This window comes from Drosophila mojavensis, unplaced genomic scaffold (assembly GCF_018153725.1).
Source record: "Drosophila mojavensis isolate 15081-1352.22 unplaced genomic scaffold, ASM1815372v1 contig_136, whole genome shotgun sequence".
In the NCBI taxonomy this organism is placed as follows: domain Eukaryota; kingdom Metazoa; phylum Arthropoda; class Insecta; order Diptera; family Drosophilidae; genus Drosophila; species Drosophila mojavensis.
Window position 1 is genome coordinate 1,381,411 of NW_025318667.1, and position 18,209 is coordinate 1,399,619.

The 18,209-nt window shown below is 44.3% G+C and overlaps 1 protein-coding gene across 4 annotated transcripts in view; it reads left to right on the top strand.

The window, feature by feature from the left end:
- Nucleotides 1-17,127, top strand: part of LOC6585651 (leucine-rich repeat-containing protein 24) — a 203,898-nt gene extending 186,771 nt beyond the window's left edge. For 3 of the 4 annotated variants that reach the window (XM_015160976.3, XM_002011243.4, XM_044006951.1), the window contains 2 exons: nt 10,594-12,746; nt 15,087-17,127. In XM_015160976.3, the coding sequence (XP_015016462.1) occupies nt 11,210-12,746; nt 15,087-16,360 (2,811 nt within the window). In that variant the 5' untranslated portion in view covers nt 10,594-11,209 and the 3' untranslated portion in view covers nt 16,361-17,127. Of the gene's footprint in view, nt 1-10,593; nt 12,747-14,274; nt 14,338-15,086 lie in introns of all 4 variants that reach the window. The other variant, XM_044006955.1, reaches the window with a different exon arrangement.
- The last annotated feature ends 1,082 nt before the right edge of the window (nt 17,128-18,209 follow it).

Sequence of the window (18,209 nt, forward strand, 5' to 3'; positions counted from 1 at the left end):
AATCAAAGTTAGCGAGCATCAAAAATAAATTAACCGAATGAGAAGACGGAGATGAAGCCGATGAAGATGGAGATGGAGATGGAGATAAAGGAGAGATAATGAGAAAGACAGACGCAACAGGATGCTCGCCTGTTGACGTCGGGTAGCCCGCCTCCCCTTTGCGCTCATCTTAACAGCACTCGAGGGGGTTTTATGTACAGTTAGAGCGCGTTTCAAATTGCCGCTGGCCCGCCAGCTCAGCCGATAAGCATCTGCCTACAGGGTATACAGACTCTTGCCCCATCAAGTAAAGGCCCAGTCGTTATGTGACACATATTACAGGGTATTCAATTGTGCAGCTGATTATCCATATTGGCCATATGGAATGGGCTCACAGGGTATTCAGGAGTGCAATTTACAGGGTATTTGACGCTGTAGAACTAATTAACTGCATCTAGCCGAGCCCTTGCCGGCCACGCCCCTAGTTCGAGCAAAGACAAATAGCCTATTTAGTTAACTTTCTGTGCTTGCGGCTTGCCTAATTGCTCTCCCAGGACTAGGGAGCTACAAATGGACTCGGATTTCTTGAAGAGTCCTTGGAGAGGGCATCGAGGCTCAACTTTCGGCCACAATGTTGCGGCTTTAGCCATAGTTTGGGCAGAGCAACAAGCAGTTGAGCAAACTGAACTGAATTTATAGTGCGCAACTCTCTCTCTCTCTCTCTCTCTCTCTCTCTCTCGCTCTCACTCCGTCTCTTTGGGTTGGTCAATGCTCTGTGACCGATGTCTGCGGCTCTGTCTCGCCTGGCCGTCATTTTATTTAAGTTCGTTTTAATGAAATTATTTTGATGAAACGTTTAACGTGCGACTCTTGGCTCGCTGCCAAAAGACTATCCCCCTTTCGCTCTCCCTCTCTCGCGCTCTCTCTCTCTCTCCCTCTCTCTCTCTCTCTCTTAGTCTCCTTCTGCCATTGAGTAAATCTCCATTTATGCTTTGCTGCTTGCCATTTTGCATTTGCCAGTCCAATTGCTGCAGAGCTTTAATGCCCTGTTCGAGCAAGTGGCCCAAGCGAGCATATTAGCTTTTCTAACTTTCTATTTATTGGCTATACACATAGCTCTCTTTCTCTGCCCATCCCTCTAGAGAAACTCAATGTATTTCGTTGCCGTTCCAGTTAAGAGTTAAAGAGTCTGAGATATTTGGCTTAAGTAAAGCCTAGGCTTATGAGGTAGGCGTGGCTTAGCTGTAGAAGGGTGTATTGGCATATAGAAATCTAAAGCCTGCAAAGTTTGATCTGTTTTTGAGCTATATATGCAGAACTGGAAACAATTATATCTCTCGCAACTTCTTCTCAGTGGGAGGCGTGGCAAGACTTATCTCATTGAATGAACGTGCATTGGGCAGTCGGCAATCGCCTCGCCTCGCCTCGCCTCGCCTCGCTGCGTTTCCAGCTGGTTTTTTCCTCTTTCTGGCCAAAATCTCGAGACAATAATTTTGAATGGCATCAAGTTTTAGTTCCATTTCATATAGTTCTACCTATATATATATATATATATATATATATATATATACATTTATCTATCTATGTGACTCCCCCCTATTTGCCTTTCCTCCTGGTGCTGCGTTGTCTGGCGTTTGTGGAACAAAAGTAAATTGCAATGTTTGCTAAGCACTTCTTTTTTACAGCTGCTTGGGGAGGCCTTTATAACTAGCACACATAGACAGGCAGACACACGCACACATACACCCAAATGATGCAGAGCGAGGTGGCGCCCTACACAGCCATTTGTCGCGTCTGAATGGCGCTTGGTTTTTTTTTTTTTTTTTTTTTTTTTTTTTTCTTTCTTTTCTTCAAAACGAGCTGAGCTGAACAATCTGTGAAAATCCATTCAGAAAAGTGTAAAACTCCGCCTCAGCGCATTGTCTTCGCACTTTGCTTTTGCTCAATCAAACTGTACTTTAATCTACAGTTAGGCATTTACTGCTAAGTGCTACATCTGGACAAGAGTGAAAAGTTTTGCGGAAAGTGTAGGCTAATAGCTTGGAGCATGGCAGCTATATGGGTCACTCAGTCAGTCAGTCAGTCAGTCAGTCAATAAGACTAACATCAGTCAATCAGCCAATGAGTTAGTCGGTAGGGGAATTAACCAGTCAATCATTCAGTCAACTAACTGACTCTTTCTCATTTCTATCAATCCATCAGTCAATCAGGTGTGATTGAATTATGTTCTGTTAGTTACTCTGTCAATTAAACAATCACGATTGATTTATTCTATCCAACAATTGTTCATGCAATTAGCAGTTGGCCAATCAATCATTTTGTCATTTCCATCAATCAACTCAATCATGATATGAACCTTGTTAGTTTAACGGTGCATCTGAATGACACATATTGACTCAATCAATACAGTTTGTCGATCATCAATCAATCAATCAGTCAATCAGATATTTATATCGGAGTAGAGAATAGTGAAAAAAAGCTTAGTTTGATCTTAGTTTGTTAATAAAAACGTTACCTCTCACTTTCTCCTGCTCATCCTCTCTCTCTCTCTCTCTATCTATCTATCTCTCTCCCTCTCTCTTGCTTTGTTTCTCTCTCTGCTCTGATTGCGAGACTCAGTTGTGTTATCTGGACTAAATGCTTCGATGCTCGACTGCTTGGCTTAGTCGGTCTTAGACAACACAGACCACGCCCCCCTTTGGCATGGCGCTAAATGCAGTCTTAATTTGAGAGAGTGCGAAAGTCTTTTAAGAGCCGCAGACGTGGAAAATAGCAATTGAATTGCTTATTGGCGCCAGCTGAGAGGCGAGAACAAAGCGAACAGCCTAAGCAGAGATACCTAGCCAGACATTAATATATGTATAACGATATATATATATATCTGTGCTTTCCATTGTACAGCTCACTTTTAGTTTGTGGAGCATTCATTCAGTGGGGAATGCGACTGCAACTGTTATTTAGACACTTGAACGTTTTTCGCCTAGCTGAAGGAATGCAACTCCCTTAGTTTCTCCATGGACAAAGCTGCGAATATGGCAAAAAAAAAACTGAAGTGGAAGAAGAGGAGGAACAAAAGCAGCAAGTTGAGAAAACTGTGAATGAATTGAATATGACTTGAATAGGAGTTGAATAGGACTTTGGTGCAAGTTTTAGGCGGAGTTGATTATGAGAAAAGTGGAGGAAGTAGCAGAAGACGTGTTAAACGTTTAAGAAAGAGAGCGCAAAGCAAAAGTGACAAATGAGAGATTGTGAAAAAATGAGTGAGCACGAGACTGAAATTAAGATTAAAATAAGCCAAGCTAAAAGAATATCTCCATTGGCCTAAATTCTCAGCGCGAAGCCGAACAGAGCGAAAAATGTTAATGGGAAATTCTCTTGCAATCAGATATTAATATCAATTTGTAGTCTTGCAAATGCCACGCTCTCTCTCCTTCTCTATCTCCCTCTCTCTCTCTCTCTCTCTCTCAGTAATGAAAAAGAAATGCATTTTCTTATACTTTATTTGGCGGAAATTAAGAGATTGCAAAAGATAAGAAACGAAGCAGCTGACCCACTAATTTATGTATATATGTATGCTTATATAAGTGTGTGTGTGTGTGTGTATGTGTGTGTAAGCCAACATAGCGAAGGCTCGAGCTGAATGCATATTGCATTAGCCGCTCTCGGCTGCCTCGAATCTGGCGCTACCTTAGCCTAATTTATAGCGAGTGTCAGGGAAACCGAAATGAAAATGAAATAAATTGAAAATGTAGACAACAATTTGTTACAATTTGCCAGCGAGAGCACAAATTGTGCACGGCGGATGGATGGAAATAAAGTCGACTTACGGCTTTTACTAGCTAGACCCCTCCGATGCAGCTAATTTTAGAGGGAATCACAGTTTCTCCTGTCAAATGTCTAAGCAAAGTGCAGGAGAAAGTCATGGAGACATGTTGACAGAGAGAGAGAGAGATATGTACATATATGTATATTCCTTCTCCTTCTGCACTCGTTCCCTTTCCCTTCACGTGCTCCTGCTCCTCGCTCTTCAGCAATATTCGCTCCCTGCTCATTTGATTAAGAAGCTCCTTGAATGTGATTAACATGTCGCATGCAGAAAATGTAAAAACAAACAACATACGGCAGCAGCGAAATTTATGAAATTCTCTCTCCCTCTCTCCCTCTCTCTCTCTCGCCCTTGTGATATGATGGCCAAGCACTTAGCGAACGTGCAGAACATTCGATTCGAACCGACATATCTATATAATAAATATATTGAACATAGGCAGGGAGAGAAAGGGAGAGGGAGAGAGAGAGAGAGGCAGTCAGAGACATGTTTAATAAATAAATTCATAGGCTTTTCGCCCTGTGGTCAAAGGCAATTCGCATACGAAATGCCGCTGTCCGTTTGCCCACACAAATATATATCTCTCTGATATGATTGATGAACTTTATGTGATATATATATAGAAACCTGCATGTATGTGTGTGTGTGTGTGTGTGTGTGGGTGTGGGTGTGGGTGTGGGTGTGATACGTGCGTAGCTTCTGCTCTTTTATGTAAGAGCTCCATTCGGAATATCAGCACTCTGCCCTCTCTGTGTATGTGTCTGTGCATGTGTGTGTGTGTGTGTGTGTTGGGGTTAGGGTGTGGGGCGGGGGGTCTGCGTGCTGTCCAACTGTGCTCCATCACTTTCAACAGTTTTTATTATTATGCATATTAAGCGCTTGTCATGACATGTTAGCTCATCTGCCACGCCCCCGTTCGCCCATTCGACGTATCTTTCGGGCGCACATGACGTATGCGCAATATTAAATATACGCCATAAAGGACGCCAGCTGCGCAAATTAAACCAGCGACAAGCGACAGAGGCGCACGCAGGGGGCAGCAGTAAAAGCACCTATTGGGTGGGGGCGACAGCGAGGGGGCGTGGCACGGGTTTGACCACTCGCACTGCCCAAATGATAAAAAAATGAAGTTGCGAGCAAACGAATTTGGCCAGGCGACCAAGTCCATCAATCAACCAATCAATCAATCAATCATTCAGTCAATCAAAACACCTTGGCGGCTATCCATATCAACTCTAGTGAATTATTAGAGAATTATTAGATTGCCAGATCTTTTCCAATATCCCTCTCTCTCTCTCTCTCTCTCTCCCTTGCCTTGCCCCATGGCATGCTTTATGACTTTCATCTCACTCTCTGTCTCTCCCTTTCTCTCTCTGCTTGTTTCCAACATGTCCATCTGTCTCTCTATTTTCTTTTCGCCTTTCCTTCTCTCTCAGTCCGCTTCTCCTTCTCTCTCGCTCTCCCAGCAATAAAGTTTTGCACTCCATTAGGCCACGCCATAAATACTTGCAATCAGATCATCTTCTACGAAAGTCCAGTTAGCCAGCTGTCTCGCCGTCTGCCCGTCACATTGGCCGTCGCCTGGTCTGCGAGCTTCCAATCAAGTCGAGCCACGTAGTCGACTTAGAACATAAAGCAAACGCAGCCGCAACCCGTTTTGTCTAGACGAGCGCCAAATTAAATTCAAAGTTTGCCCAGCCGACGGGCGCTCCAGCAGTTGCTCCTGCTCCTCCTGCTGCTCCACCTCGGTCTGCTCTTACGGTCTGCGTGCCTGCGGCTCTGTGGCACTTCAATCACTGGACGCGTGAACTTGCCTCAAATGAAATTTACGCTATAAATAAGTTGCTGGCTACCAGGAACTGCAATCCCCCCCTCCGCCTTTGCCAGAGCCTACCCATAATACGAAATGTGCCCCTCTCTCTCTCTCTCTCTCACTCTTTCTTCTCTCCCTCTATCTGCAATCCCTTCTCAGTTGTTGCTCTGGCGAAAACAAAAGTTTTCTTTATATATACCCTGTAAGTGTTTATCAATGGGATGAGCACGACTAAAGCTTAACCAAACATATTTCTCAGCAGCATCTATCTACTGATCCACCTGATAGACTATGTTATACCCTATACCAGGTGTTATACTCTAGCTACGTCGGAGCTGTAAATCATCTACAATTATTATTTTGAGCTATGAATATACAGGGTATCTCTGACTTGATTTTAATATTTTGAGCTGCCTATGGTCGTTTCTATTCAATTGAGTATACACATACGCAATTGTCTTCAATATCCAATTGCAAATTTGATGGACTACTAGATACTCCTTGATTTTCCTTAATGGTAAACTAACAGCTGGAATGCCCTATATGCCCAAGTTAGAGGACAACCGCCAGTCGTAGACTGCTCTTACAGTCAATAAGCTTTCGATTACTTATTGCCAGAGTTGCCACTCGGCTGGCAGAGTGGGAGAAGCGAACAAAGGGGACAACTCTAGCGCTGCCCATGGTAACCCTGGCGGCAGTTGGCAATAAATTGAATATTTGATTAGATGCTGGCGCTCGAATAAGCAATTCCCCGAGGCAGCCCAGAGAGAGTTGCCAGTTCGTTGCAATCGAGGAGCGACGCCGGGGCGGGGTGCATGATTGAAAAAGGGTGGCAACATGATGCGCCAATGATTGCAATTGCCAAGAAGTTCATGTCGCGCTCGCTGCCTGCTGCTTGCTGCAGATGCAAATGCACATGCAAATCCAGTTTCACAACTCGCTAGCACAGTCTAAGAGAGAGAGAGAGAGAGAGAGAGAGAGAGGGGGGGAGATGGGGAGAGAGACGCTTTGTTGTGTGAATTTTTTGTGGCCTAGATTGAAGCTGTTGTCTGCTGCCGTTGCTGACTCCTTGATAGCGGCAAATCTATTTGGATTAGCATCACAGCTCGGATCCATTTGTAATTCGCAGCTGGTGTAAGCGTTTGATGTGTGCAGCGCTGCAAGTTGAAGGCAGAATTGGTCAGCAAATTGAAAGGAGTCTAGGAGTTTAGTGTGAGCTGAGCAAGCTAAAGGCGAGAAATGTGCCTCATTCCCTCTCTCTCTTCCTGTCTATTTATCTTTTTTCTCTCTCTCTCTTCCTGTCTATTTATCTTATCTCTCTCTCTCTCTCTCTCTCTCTCTCTCACTCTCTCTCTCACTCTCTCTCTCTCTCACTCTCACTCCCCCTCTTTCTCTCTCTGGCCGCCCTAATTCTTTGTATTAGTTAACCGAGTATTCAATTCGTTTTTCCGCTCATTAGCTCACAAATAACGTATCGAATTTCAGAGCTCGACTCGATTGCCTTGCAATAATTTTGCGTGCAATGAATTTGGAATACCCCGTTGCCCCTTCCACTGCGGCAATATATACGTATATTGCATTACAAATTGGTCAAGCGCAACTGGCGAGCAGAAGAAGCAAAAGAAGAAGAAGAAGGAGAAGATGGAGAAGAGGGGGCATCAAATGTAACATGAAACAATTTGCAAATAGGCTTTTAGCTTACAGTTATGAGTTTCTCCACCTCTCCGGCTATCTCTCTCTCTCTCTCTGTCTCCCTTTTATTTTCATTCCGGTTTTCAGTTACGGCAGGGGATGGGACGGGCTGGTTGGGGGAGGTCAGCTTTCGGCTGTTTTATAAAAAGCAATAACCATATTCTACGCATTGTTAAATATTTATGTTGGACAGCCATAAAAAAGTATTAAAACAAACGAAAAACGAAAAACGAAAAACCAAATACGAAAACCAAGCGCCAAAGGAGAAAAATTGTGAAAAAGAAATTCGCTTCATTTGGCAACAAATTTGTTGTGACGGCTCCGGTCAATGGGAAATTGCATTGTTTTTGTTCACTTTGTTGTTGTTGTTGTTGCTGCTGCTGTTCGCGCACATTTTTTGACGGTTCAACAACTCTTGACACAGCGCAAAAAGCGAGAGCGAGCGAGACAGACAGATAGACACTTAAAAAGCAATTGCCTATTGCCAATTGGCAAAAAAAAAAAACAAAAAAAAAAAGAAGAAGAAAAGAAAAACGAAACCCAAAACGAAGAAAACAACAGCAACAACAGCAACAACAACTGACAAATGCAAATAAAAATAGAAGTACCTAAAAAATGGCCAAAGAGACAAAGGCAAAACCAAAACCCAAAACCAAAGCAATTAAATTTGTTCAAATCGATTTAAGCTGACAATAGACAGCAGCAGCGCATACCCTATTCGCAGCAATCGGAGGCGTATGGGCGTGACACACTCAGCAATACACAGCAATTACAACCGCAAATGGCAATAAAATGACAGAGTAAAATGTAACAACCGTTACAACTGTCGCAAGTGGCGCTGCGCGAGCGAGAGGGAGAGAGTGAACTGTGTGAGCACATGGTAGCAACGGGATCGAGTCGAGTGACTGGCCGCTAGAGGGCGCCACAAACAATACACAAATTGGGACATTAGCAACTGTCTCAAACCCAAAAACCGTTATCGCAAATTGTCGCTACAATTAAGAGGGGGCCGACGACGGTAGAGCACAAATTCCCAGATATCAACTGATGCGGGCAACGAGCGACACAGAGGGGGAGCGAGGAGAGTGTGTGCAAGGTGCGGCTTTAGTGTAGCCTAGCCAGATAATATTTGAAGCCATTTTAAAAGTATACGAAAAACAAAAAAAAAACAAAAAAACAAAAAAAAATGGCACTCGAATTAAGTAAATATTTAAAGATGGCCGCAGAGAGAGGAGAAGGGGATGCGCTCTCTCTCGCTTGCCATCTCGCTCACTCGCAGAATGCTTTGAGATATCATTTGATTGTTTTTGCCACGCAGCAGCTGAGCCCGAGGCACGAGGCGGGGATTGGCGGGAATTGGCGGAGCGCTGTAAGCAATGCAAATGCCATAATAAAACGCGAAAGAGCAAAGGAGCACAAGAGAAGGAGATGAAACATTTAAAGCGTAAACCCATTGAGCAAATATTTAACAAAGCGCAAAATTGCAGAATTCCTTTTTTCCCTTTTATTTGCATATTTAATTTGTTTTGAGGTTTTTGCGCTGGACTCTTGCGCTCTCCCTCTCTCCCTCTCCCTCACTCTCTGAGTGCAGCATCAATGCACACATGCTCGAAGCAGCTGCAAAGGCTGAGGAGAGCTGAGAGCAAGCGGCATGAGTGAGCGAGATGGACAGCATATGAAGTACCAAACATTTGCATTTGCATTTGTTGTTGTTGTTGTTGTTGCATTTGTGGCCATTGTTGTTGCTGCTGCTGCTGCTGCTGCTGCTGCTGCTGCTGCTGCTGCTGCTGCGTTTGCTTTTAGTTATTAAAAATAGTTCATACATAATTTGCAACCTGGTTTCATACTTGGCTCCACTGTTTAATTAATACAAAAACTAAGACGGCGCAGCAGAATGGAGCGAGGGAGGAACTGCAACAGTTCGCAGTTTGCTTTGTTGTCTTGTTCACACTTTGACCTCAACCAAACGGCGACAGCAGCAGCCACAAAAAAACCAAACAAGAAACATAAACAAAGAAAAAACTATTAAGCATGGGACGTGGGCCACGTCAGCCGTCCGCCCACTCAATTTGAAGGTTAAACTTCGCCATGTGCCGCCCATTGCCGCCCAGCTGGTGGGCGTGGCCGGCACATTTAGGCAATCCGCAAAGTGTCACACTCTAACGGCATTTTCATTAATCAAGTTGGTCCAACGCCCTCCGCCCCCCGCCCAGCGTCCCACAGTCCCACAGCCATGGCCACTTCGAAATCCTCATCCTTCTAACCACAACAGCAGCAAAAATGTATCCTTTGTCTCGCCTTTTGCTTTTACTTATCCTTTCGCCTTTTTCCTTTCTTTATTTTCTTTTTTCCGCGGTTTTCTCGCCTTTTGCCTTGTCATGCCACTCCCCCTCTCTCCCCTTGTGCGTCGCTGCCTCTGTCTCAGTTTCTCCGTCTGTCTGGCTGGCTGGCTGCGCCGCATGTGACATTAATTGAATAACGTAATGAATAACGTAATGAAGCACGTAAACTGTCTTAATGACAGTTGTCACAATTAATCACAGTCGTAAGAAGGTGCGAAACAAACAATTGGAAATGGCTTCAGTTATGCATGCTGTGCTCCCTCTGTGTGCGCCGTCTGCTCCGTGTGACGTAACAAACTGCACGACGTACTGGCGACACGTGACGCAACTGCAGATGACATCAAATTAAAGACGTGTTACATTTTAGATATTCATTGCTTGACGTTAGAAGAATAGAATTCAATATGTGATGGCATATTGATCCTACGCACCGATTACCTGATTACGTGATGACGTAAGAATCTGCACTGCAACAGCCTCCATACCAGCAAGTTAATTAGTTCAAAGCATTTCAAAACTTGAATGACGTAAGACACACATATACACGTAATATACATGGCGTTACGTTTTTAATAATCTAAAAAATAATAAAGTTATGAATTGTGTTACGTCAATTGGGCCAAACAACGTAACAGCTAAAGACTTGAGCAGAAATTCATGCTTAAGCTGATAAGCATCCCTTCTAGAGTAATTCACTGGCTACAGGGTATATATAAGTTGGACCTCCCACCCCCCACAGTTTTGATTGTTTTCATTGTTTTCCCTTTGTTGAATTGAGCAGGTGCTACCGTTAAGCCAGCCGCTGCGGCGCTTACGCACTTTTAATCTACATATTTATGGCTTGGCGCTGCCCTCTGACTCTTACACATAGTCTCGCGCCGTCCTTGTCTAGCAACCTTCACTAATCCGGCGACTTTTCTTTTTTTCTGGTTTTCTTACAGCTGGCAACTGCACTGCTAATTGCGAGAGTTTAGAGGCAACCCGCAACAACAACGACAACAAAGCGAAGCAGCAAGAACAGCGGCAGCAGGAGCAGAAGGTAGAAACCGAGAGCTGAGAAGAGCAAAAACAACAGCAAAACAAAGGAATAAAAGGGCGCACTAATTAATCACAGTTAGGTCTGCTACGAGCAGCGGCTACAACAACAACAAAGTGAAGACCAGCTGGAACTGAAAATAAAGGCGAGCGAAAGAGACAGACGTATAGAGCGCGAATAAACAATAAGAGCGCGCCTGACCTGTAAACGCGCGCAGCTTACAGTTATAAGCGAAGCCTAAAAGTAGAAGACAGTATTAGGTCAGCCAAGGAAAACGAGCGTATGTGTGTGAACACTTATACGTATAAGACATAAGAACTATTAACAAGTGACTTGAAGCAAAATAGCCATAAGTTTTACTTATACTTCGCCTATACGGCTGGAAGTATTCGTATAAGACGCAGGGCAGAAATAAGAGACGTATACCAATTTATACGTGCGTAAGCAGGACAGTATATGACGCATTGATTGGTCAGCTGTCAGCAATTGAATAGAACTCTCAGAATAAAATACTTAACAGAATGTTAACGCGATCGGTGTTACGTCTGCTGTTAGCAGCTATGCTGCTGTTAACGCTAGCAGCGCAATCGCTTGGCCACAGAGATTGGATGCAGAACTGCAGCAATTGCCATTGCCATTGGAACTCGGGCAAGAAGAGCGCCGACTGCAAGGGCAAGAAGCTGACAAAGATTCCGCAGGACATGAGCAACGAGATGCAGGTGGTGGACTTCTCACAGAACCAAATACCCGAGCTGCGACGCGAGGAATTCCAGGTGGCAGGCCTACAGAATTTACATAAGATCTACTTGCGCAACTGCACGATACAAGAGGTGAACCGCGACGCGTTCAAGGGACTGCCCATACTGATCGAGCTGGACTTGTCGAGCAATCACATAAAGCACCTGCACCCGAGCACATTCGAAGGGGTGGAGAAGCTGCGCATCGTCAACATCAACAACAACGAGATCGAAGTTCTCGAAAGCGGCTTGTTTGTCAATTTGCCCTTTCTGTCGCGCGTCGAGTTCAACAACAACCGCTTGAAGCAGGTGCAGCTGAATGTGTTTGGGGGTCCGCTGACCTCCATTTCGCTGGAACAGAATCAGCTGACGCACTTGAACAAGGAAACGTTCGCCAACCTGCCCAAGTTGACGTATCTCTCACTGCAGGGCAACGCATGGAACTGCAGCTGCGAGCTGCAGGAGTTCCGGGACTTTGCCATAGCCAGGCGACTCTTCACACCGCCCACCGACTGCCGGGAGCCGCCTCAGTTGCGGGGCAAGCTGTGGAGTGAAGTGCCGTCGGAGAACTTTGCCTGCCGGCCCCGCATACTCGGCTCAGTGCGCTCCTTCGTCGAGGCCAACCACGATAACATCACGCTGCCCTGCCGCATCGTCGGCACACCCCGACCCAACGTCACATGGATCTACAACAAGCGGCAACTGAACCCGAATCCCAACGACCAGCACTTGCGCATACTGAACTCGGTGGGCGAGCAGGTCAACGGAAAGCAGCCACCTGTCCAGGTGTTGACCTCAGAGCTGCGCATCTACGGCGTAAGGAACTCGGACAAGGGCGCCTACATATGCGTCGCGGACAACCGAGGAGGCAAGGCGGAGGCCGAGTTCCAGCTGCTGGTCAATGGCGACTATCTGGGAGCAGCAGCTGCCTCCGACGGCCTGGCCGGCATCAGTGGAGCCATTGGCGCCTCAACCAGCGATCCACAGACGAGCATCATCTTAGTGATCTGTGTGATAGCGACGACATTTCTCGTGCTGCTCATCTTTGCGGTGCTGATTCTGTTCTGGTACTGTCGTCGGGTGAAGACCTATCAGAAGGACAACACAATGATGAGCGGCGATGGCTTGATCTCCTGCAAGCTGGACAAGACCCACAACAGCTCGATGCTGGAAGGCTCTGTGATCATGGAGATGCAGAAGAGTCTGCTCAACGAGGTGAACCCGGTTGAGAAGCCACCGCGACGCACTGATATCGAGAGTGTCGATGGTGGAGACGACGGACACGAGATCAAGAAGACCCTGCTCGATGAAACGGCATACGGTAAGTGGGCAGGAATAAATAGTTTAAGTCAGTCAAGTGGTAAAATGAGTAGGTGGCCCCTACAAGGCGGGGGAAGGATAAAGCAAGACAAATTGAAAAATATGAATAATTTAATATCAAAGGACTAGCAGAAAGCTAAACGCTTCGAATCGCATGAGTTAGACAGAGGTAGCAAGAGAGACACTGAGCATCGTAGAGCAAAAAAAATTGCAAATGGCGTCAGATCAAAGTAGAGAATGAAAGTGAAAGTGGGAGCGAGAGAGTGCGAGGCGCAAGACAAGTGATATTGTACCAGCACAAGATGGCGCAGGAAAGGGATACACATGATGCTGAGTGAGAGTGGGAGTGGGAGCGGGAGAGCAAATTGCAAATGGCATTTGCTTTTGGGCTTTTGCTTTTGTTTTTGTCACGACAGCAAAATGAATGACGCGACGTGAGTTGCCTGTTAAACAGTATAGCTGTACCCCTTGCTCTCCCACGCCACTCGACCCCGGCGCTTTCTCTCTCTCTCTCTCTCTATCGTCTTCGCCTCCCTCTCGCTGTTGGCAATTGCACATTTGATCTATTTGTCGAATATTTCCAGTTGAGTGCAGAGCAGCTCGCTCGACAATTTGGCTTGCATTTCTTTTTATTATGCAGCAGCAGCAACAACCAACACACACACGCACACATACATATGTCTGTGTGTTCAATTCACATTTGAGATACATTTGTATCTATTACTTCCGCCGCATTTGGCAACACATTGGCCGCCAGCTCTGTACGACACAACTGCAAACAAACAAACAAACAACCCGACAACTAACAAATGCAACAGCAACAACAACAACAACAACTTTTTAGCGGATGTTTGCTTTAAAAATTTTGCAATTGGCAATTGAAATGCAATTGACAAACGCAAAAGCCAAATTGAATGCAATTGATACACTGCCCAAAAAAGTTGTAGTACTTGTGTTGCCTCGTTGCTGTAGTTGTTGTTGTTGTTGTTTGTGCATAAGCCAAACAGCAATGAAAGCAATTCGCTTAGCTATTGCCGGCAACTGGTGCCAAATGTGCTGAAAGAGTAAGGGAAAAATACATGACATATGCAAATGCGAATGGAGCGGATAATATAAAGGATATAGTATACATATATGAGAGATGATAGGTATTACATTTTAGCGAAAATGGAACATGGAACTATGTCATTCGTATGGCTCAACTACAATAAGTCGATTTTAGGGATCATTCCAAAGGTAGGAAAAAAGTAAGGCTCTTCCCTTCCATGACTATATTAAGCACTAACTCTTTATAGGTATTCCCCACCCAATAAATTATTTAAGAAACTTTTAATTGTTTTTTGTTTTCCAAAGCATTTGAAAACCCTGTGAACGGTTGTACCCAGCAGGTGCTTGATTAAAGCGTATCGTATTCAATGACCATAATTAGATTTTGGCCTAGTTCAGGCATATTTATTAATGTATATGTATCGACAATTTTCATAGCTTTCATTAGCTGAATATAAGAATTGAGAAATTTTTATTTTCAGAATTGAATCATATTTAGAGGTCGACAACAAAGTAGAGCAAGCAAAGACAGCAAAAACCAAAAGGTATCTAAAAAGCATGAATATACCAAAAATTCATTTAGTTTTTCATTTAGTTGTTTAGTTGCTGTGGGCTTAGAACTCCAACCAATAGAAGACTTTCAAGCACCCTAGATTTTTTATTTGTATATTATTTGATAATAATATTGGATATCCAAATGATTTGAATATGCGAGCAGAAAGAGAGATAGAGAAGTAAGAGAAAATGAGAGAGGAAGTGAAGAAAAGATAGACAAACTGAGGAAAGAGGCGATGAATATGGATAGTGAAACAGAATGTAGTGAAAGAGCAAAATAGAAAGAGAAGTAGGTGGGAAGAAAGAGAAAGACATAGCGGACCAGTGAGATGTCATTGAAGTTTGTTTTGTTGCTCAATTGAAAAATGAATTAAACATATAGATATAGATAAATAGATATCTGAATCAATATAACGGTAAACGCAGAAAGAAGAAAGAAATATTGAAATATCGATAAATATTATGAATATAAAGGTAAACAAAGGGAAAGCTATGAGAAAGGATAGTTCAATAAGTTCCATAAAATCAACAAGAAAACAAGATTAAAATGTTTTTAAAAGCACTCAACTCTATAATGATTTACAAATAAATGTATAGTCGTAAGTTGTCAAACTCCCCTCCTAATGATTGTCCTTTAGCTAAGACTTAGAATTACGGAATTTCCTTCCAATTGATTCGCCAATCTAATCTAATGCGCTCTTCTCTTCTCGATCTCTCCCCTCGCTCCCGGCCGTCGTAGCCAATCACACACGCGATGACGAAACGCACTCGGTGGCGCTGTCAGACACGACGACCACGCCCCGTTCGCGACACGCCTACGTGGACGATGCGTACGGTAATAGCTTGCCACCGGACCTGCTGGCCTTTCCGGCCCGTGTGCCACCCACCTCGCCCTCGATGCAGTCCTCGCAGTCGAACATACCCGATCAGGTGATCTACGGCATACGCTCCCCACCGCCACCGCTGACCAGTCCCGTCTACGCGCACATGACGCCCCACGGCATCTACGGCACCACCACCACCACGATGGCGGCCCACAACGGCTTCATGACTCTGCAGCACCCCAAGTCTCGCAATCTCGCACTCATCGCCACCGCCAACAGTCGCCACCAGCAGCAGCAGCAGCAACACCTGGCCGCGGCACTGCACCATCAGCCATCCGGCTCCTCCTCCGCCTCGCCCTTCTTGCCAGCGCCCGTTGTCTACTCGCCGGCCTCCAGTGCCGTCGTGATGAAGCAGGGCTACATGACCATTCCACGCAAGCCGCGCGTGCCCAGCTGGGCGCCGAGCACATCCAATGCGGCTGCCGCAGCGGCTGCTGCTGCCGCTGCCGCCGCTCAGCACCAGCTCGGCGAGTTCCAGTCGCCCACTTCGCCGAATCCCAGCGAAACGGGCACGGCGACCACTGTGGAGCTGCAAGCGGAACCGGTCTACGATAATCTGGGACTGCGCACAACGGCGGGCGGCAATTCGACATTGAATTTGCACAAGGCACAGGGTGGCGGCGGGTCACAGGGTGCTCAGCAGCAGCAGCAACAGCAACAGTATACAATGCGCGATCGGCCATTGCCAGCCACGCCCAGCTTGACATCGGTGGCCTCGGCCACAGCCAGCAAGATTTACGAGCCCATACACGAGCTAATACAACAGCAAGCACAGCAGCAGCAAGCACAACAACAACAGCAACAACAGCAACAGCAGCAACAGCAACAGCACTTATACAATTCGGATACGGAACCGTTATATGGCGGACGTCATTACGGTATTACGATATTGCCCGGCTCGAGCATTAGCGGCGCTGGCTTGAATTCGCCTGGTGCTGCTGCGGCAGCTGCGCCAATGGCTATGGGAGCGCAGGGGACGCCCGGGGGCGATTCGCCAAAAATGGCAAAGATACCGCCCAGGCCGCCGCCAAAGCCCAAGAAGAAAATGTCCGTCACGGCGACGCGCAGCGGCCAGGGCAGCACAAGTCAGCTGTTCGATGACGAGGGCGAAGACGGCACCGAGGTTTAATTTGGCATAAATGAACACACAGACAGATGCCCCAACACCCTCCCCCTCCCCTTTTAACACTCTCTCTCACTCTCTACCCCTGCCCCTCAACTAGAAAGCGAATTCATTTGAAATTGCCTTTAGCCCCAGCAAATTGTAAAGATGATCTTAAAATGGCCGAGAGAGAGAATTAAACAAAATGGCCGACAGCAGAGCTTCACTCTTAACAGCGACAGCTGCTCATTCTGCACTGCTAAGACAGCATAACTCCACTCTTAACAGCGATAGCTGCTCAATCTGCACTGCTAAGACAGCAGAGCTTTACTCTTAGCAGCGAAAGCACTGTTAGAGCCACAATTGCAACAGCAGCTGCGCAGCAGGAGAGCCAGACAGCAGCGGGTTGTCCTGCTCTGCCTGCTTGCTTATTACACACACACTCTCTCCTTCTCTGATCCACAGCGTGTGGATCTGTCTATCGCACGTGCCGCTAAGCGCGTGCCTTGTGTGCCAAACCGACTGATGTAGAATTTAGTAATTAAAGCGAGAAACGATACGAAACACAACACACACACAAACGCAACAGCAAATCAAAGAAGACGAACATGTGCAGCGCCAGCAGCAGAAGCAGCGACGCCAGCAGCAGCACCGACGCCTGCAGCAGTGGCAGCGACAGCAACAGCTGATATGCCCCACAGGGTGAACCAGGCAAATAGATATTGAACAAAAAGGACAGTACGTAAAAAAGTAAATAAAAAGAAAAAAACAACAAAAACAAGAATACAAAAATAAAAACAAATTAAAATACATATTAGCACAAGAGTATGTAAAAATCCCATTTTAATAATACATTAACATGAACCTTCGAAAAATTCTCTCTAAAACAAAAACTTTTTTTTTTGCTAGGCTAAAAACATATATATATATAATTATAAATATATATATATACGAAAAACATTTACTTAAAGCTAAGCAAAACTATATATAAAAATTATATATAACAAAAATAAATTTTAAATTAAAAGAAAAAAAAAAAAACAATTTAGAAATTTTATAAAATTGTAAATCTTAAAATATATATAAAAAATATATATGTATGTAGCATAAAGAGGAATTTTTTTTAAAGATTTTTTTTTTATTAAAAATCAAGTAAAAAAAAGTAATTTTAGATGAAATTAGTGTTAAAAGCTCTATGTAATAAATGTATAATTCACTAATTTTGCAATCGCAACTAAAAGAAAAAGAAAATTTAAAAAATAATAAAAGATGTATGAGATATATACGTATAAATGTATATCTAAATATATATATATAGGAATTATTAATCAAGAAAAATCAAGAGAAAAAACACAATTTAAATGTTAATCAAGATCGAATAAATATAGAGTATATATATATATATAAGTATATATATACGTATGTCAAAATACCACGTTACACAACACTACTATAGCGCTGTACAACACTGCAACAGTATAACTACAAATAATATATAAAAACAATTTCAATATATGCGCAAATTGTCAAATGTAAAAGTTTAAAAAGAGAAACAAAAAAGAAAACAAGAAATTGAAAGAAAAATAAATAGTTAAAAATAATATTCATAGCTAAACGTAGTTAAGAGCTGGCACGAAACACCCTGTGCTTGTGCGCCTTCCCCCTCTTCCCTCATCATCTTTCACATTGCTATAACATTGGTGCATTTTGTTTAAACATTAAGTTTAATATTGGGTTAACATGTACCTTAACATTTCTACCACTTGGTGTAGAGTTTCTCTTAACAGAGTTTCTCTTTTACATTTACTTGAACACGATCTTAACATGCATTTCACTCTGTTTTAGCATGCTGTAACGATGTCTCCACATGGCAATA